The sequence below is a fragment of the Dryobates pubescens genome, chromosome 20 (assembly GCF_014839835.1).
Source record: "Dryobates pubescens isolate bDryPub1 chromosome 20, bDryPub1.pri, whole genome shotgun sequence".
In the NCBI taxonomy this organism is placed as follows: domain Eukaryota; kingdom Metazoa; phylum Chordata; class Aves; order Piciformes; family Picidae; genus Dryobates; species Dryobates pubescens.
The window spans coordinates 16,239,229-16,241,988 of record NC_071631.1 but is presented as its reverse complement, the minus strand read 5'-3'; the positions used below and the strand labels follow the sequence as shown (position 1 = coordinate 16,241,988).

The following is a 2,760-nucleotide window of genomic DNA, read 5'->3' as shown; positions in this document are numbered from 1 at the left end:
CTGCTGGCTGCCCGGGGCTGCAGGCGGTGGTGAGCAGTGCCGGCGCAGCGCCTAACGCAGCGCAGTGCTCTGCAGGGCTGTCCAGCGCTGCGCTCTGCGGATTGGTCCAAGCACCCTGCTCTCCTCCCCCCACCCTGCCTTCCCTCCCTCCCTCAGCACCCTCAACCCACGCAGATTGGACAGCCTGGTGCCACATGGCAGGGAGAAGCCAGGATAAAAAGATGAGAAGGTCTTGGAAGCTGCAGCGTCGGCCACGGAGCAGCCAGGAGAAGTTTGCGAAGAGGTTGCCACCAAGGCTCGCTGGTGGCACTGAGGCGGCGCAGGCACACCGGGGACTGCAGCCAGCCAGGGACTGCCTGGGGTGAGCACCAGCGAGGGAGCAGCCCGTGCCAGCCAGCCCAGCCATGTCCCCAGTGGTGAAAGAGAAGAACCACGTAAGGTTGGTCTTCTTGGGCGCAGCCGGCGTGGGCAAGACCGCCCTCATCCGCCGCTTCCTGATGGACACCTTCGAGCCCAAGCACCGGCGCACGGTGGAGGAGCTGCACAGCAAGGAGTACGAAGTGAGCGGCGCCACGCTCAAGGTGGAAATCCTGGACACCAGTGGCAGCTACTCCTTCCCAGCCATGAGGAAGCTCTCGATCCAGAACAGCGACGCCTTCGCCCTGGTCTACGCCGTAGACGACGCAGAGTCCTTCGAGAGCGTCAAGAGCCTGCGGGAGGAGATCCTGGAGGTGAAGGAGGACAAATTCCCTCCCATCGTGGTGGTCGGCAACAAGGCAGAGAGCGGCGGCGAGCGGCAGGTGCCGGCCGAGGACGCTCTGTCGCTGGTGGAGCTGGACTGGAACAGTCGCTTCGTCGAGACGTCAGCCAAGGACAACGAGAACGTCCTGGAGGTCTTCAGGGAGCTGCTGCAGCAAGCCAACCTGCCCAGCAGGCTCAGCCCAGCGCTCTGCAAGAGGAGGGAGACGTTGCCCAAGGAGCAGACGCTGAGGCCTCCCATGAACAAGACCAACAGCTGCTCGGTGTGCTGAGCTGGACACCCCAGGGCTGGGAGGAAGGCACCGGCACCAGCGGCACCGGCTGGAAACTCAGGTGGGCTGGGTGGGGAGAGGCACTGCCTTGGCCAATACCAACCCTACTGCCTCCCCTCCCTTCCCTCCTCTTCCCCACCCAGCCCACCAGGACAGGTGAGAGTTGGAGATGACAAAGGAGGAGGAACTTGGAAGGGATGCTGGTGGCTGGAAGGGCATAGGGAGAGTGTGAGCTCCCAGAAAGGCAGGAGACGTACCTGGGAAACCGCTGCTGGGCAGCCTGCGTGGTGCCTCCACACCGTGGGGAGCTCATGGGCAGCCAGGCATGCCAGGGACCACAGGTCTCCAGCTGCAGAGTGCACCAGAAGGCAGAGGTGGGCACCTGTCCAGATGCAGTGCACCCACCGGTGCCGCTCTCCTGGGTCTCCTTCAGGTCCTGCGTCACCTCTCCCCAGGCACCTGCACGTCCAACCTCCCGGCATGGCTTCGTTTCCTGCGGCAGATCCAGAGTCCACAGTAGTGCTGGGTTTGTCCCCTGCTGTAGAGCATGCGGCCGGGCAGTGTGTGCAGCTCTGTGGTTCTCCCTTTTCTCCTTCTTGGTGTTTTTTTAAGCATACCCAATAAACACATTGTGGAGCTGGAACGTGTCTGGGTTTCTTTCTCCTCTCCTCCTGATCTCAGTGTTCTAAGCCCTGAGCCCTTATCACTTGTCTTTGCTTTCCCCGCTCCCTCCGTGCCCTGTCCTGCTCTGGAGGAGCATCCCCAGGTCCCTGGCAGGCTCAGGACATTTGGGATTAGGATTTTCCTGACCGTTTAACCACTGAAGTTTTCCCCTAGCACTGAGTAACAAAAAATAAAGCAGCTCTTCTCATCTCCAAGAAGCACAACAGCCAAAGACACTCAGAGGCAGCTGAGCACCAAACCAAACCCACAAACACATTAAGAGGAGGCACCAGAGTGGTGGGAGGGGAGCACATCAGGGCAGTGTTTGCTGTGCTTTAGCTCACCCTGCACTGATTTACTCTCCCCCGACACAGCCCAGCCCTGCTGTCAAGAGCATTTCACCTGCTCAGCAGCCACATAAAGACACAAAGACAGACTGCAAAGCTTGGTGGAGGAAAGAAGTGTCCCACCCTGGCCCAGACCCCAGGGACTCTCCATCTCTGGAGTCACTCAAAACCCGCTTGGAGAACATCCTGTGCAACCTGCTCTAGGTGAACCTGCTCTAACTGGGGTGTGTGTGTGTGTGTGTGACTTGAGGGTCCCCTCCAGCCCCTACCATTCTGTGATTCTGTGAGGCAAGCACTTTGGGGCTGCCCAGCTTACAGAAGCCCAGCCCCACAGCATGGTGTGCCCAGCCGGGCAGGATTGCACCCAGTGAGCCCAGCCATTTCCTCACCCCAGCAGAAGGGGAGAAAGTGGTGTCAGGGAGAGCCTACCCTCCTCTTGGGCATCTCTCATTGGGACACCCTGTGGGCACTGGAGCAAGGGCAGTGACTCTGGGCAGGCAAAACCCTCCTCCTGGGGATCAGTGCAGGGTGGGGGGGCAGGCAGGGGGGAGGGCAGGGAGGCTGTGGCAGGACCCAGTGCTTCCAGGTGGATTGGGTGCCCGTCATTGCTCTTGGCTCCACATACCTGGTGCCACCATTGGGATGTTCCATGAAGGCTCCTTGGGGACATATGGAGGTGCTGGCAGAGCCCTTCCCTGGGCGAAATGCTGCTCCTGTCC

General features: G+C 60.8%; 1 protein-coding gene across 1 annotated transcript; it reads left to right on the top strand.

Moving 5' to 3' along the window:
* Positions 1–273: 273 nt before the first annotated feature.
* LOC104297901 (GTP-binding protein Rhes) lies at positions 274–1,351 on the top strand. Its single transcript, XM_009897919.2, has one exon. It carries the CDS (start codon positions 405–407, stop codon positions 1,029–1,031), a length of 627 nt encoding a protein of 208 aa, XP_009896221.1. The 5' UTR covers positions 274–404; the 3' UTR covers positions 1,032–1,351.
* Positions 1,352–2,760: the final 1,409 nt, after the last annotated feature.

Coding starts and splice junctions, on each gene's coding strand:
- LOC104297901 (XM_009897919.2), top strand. CDS start 405: ATGTCCCCAGTGGTGAAAGAGAAGAACCACGTAAGGTTGGTCTTCTTG.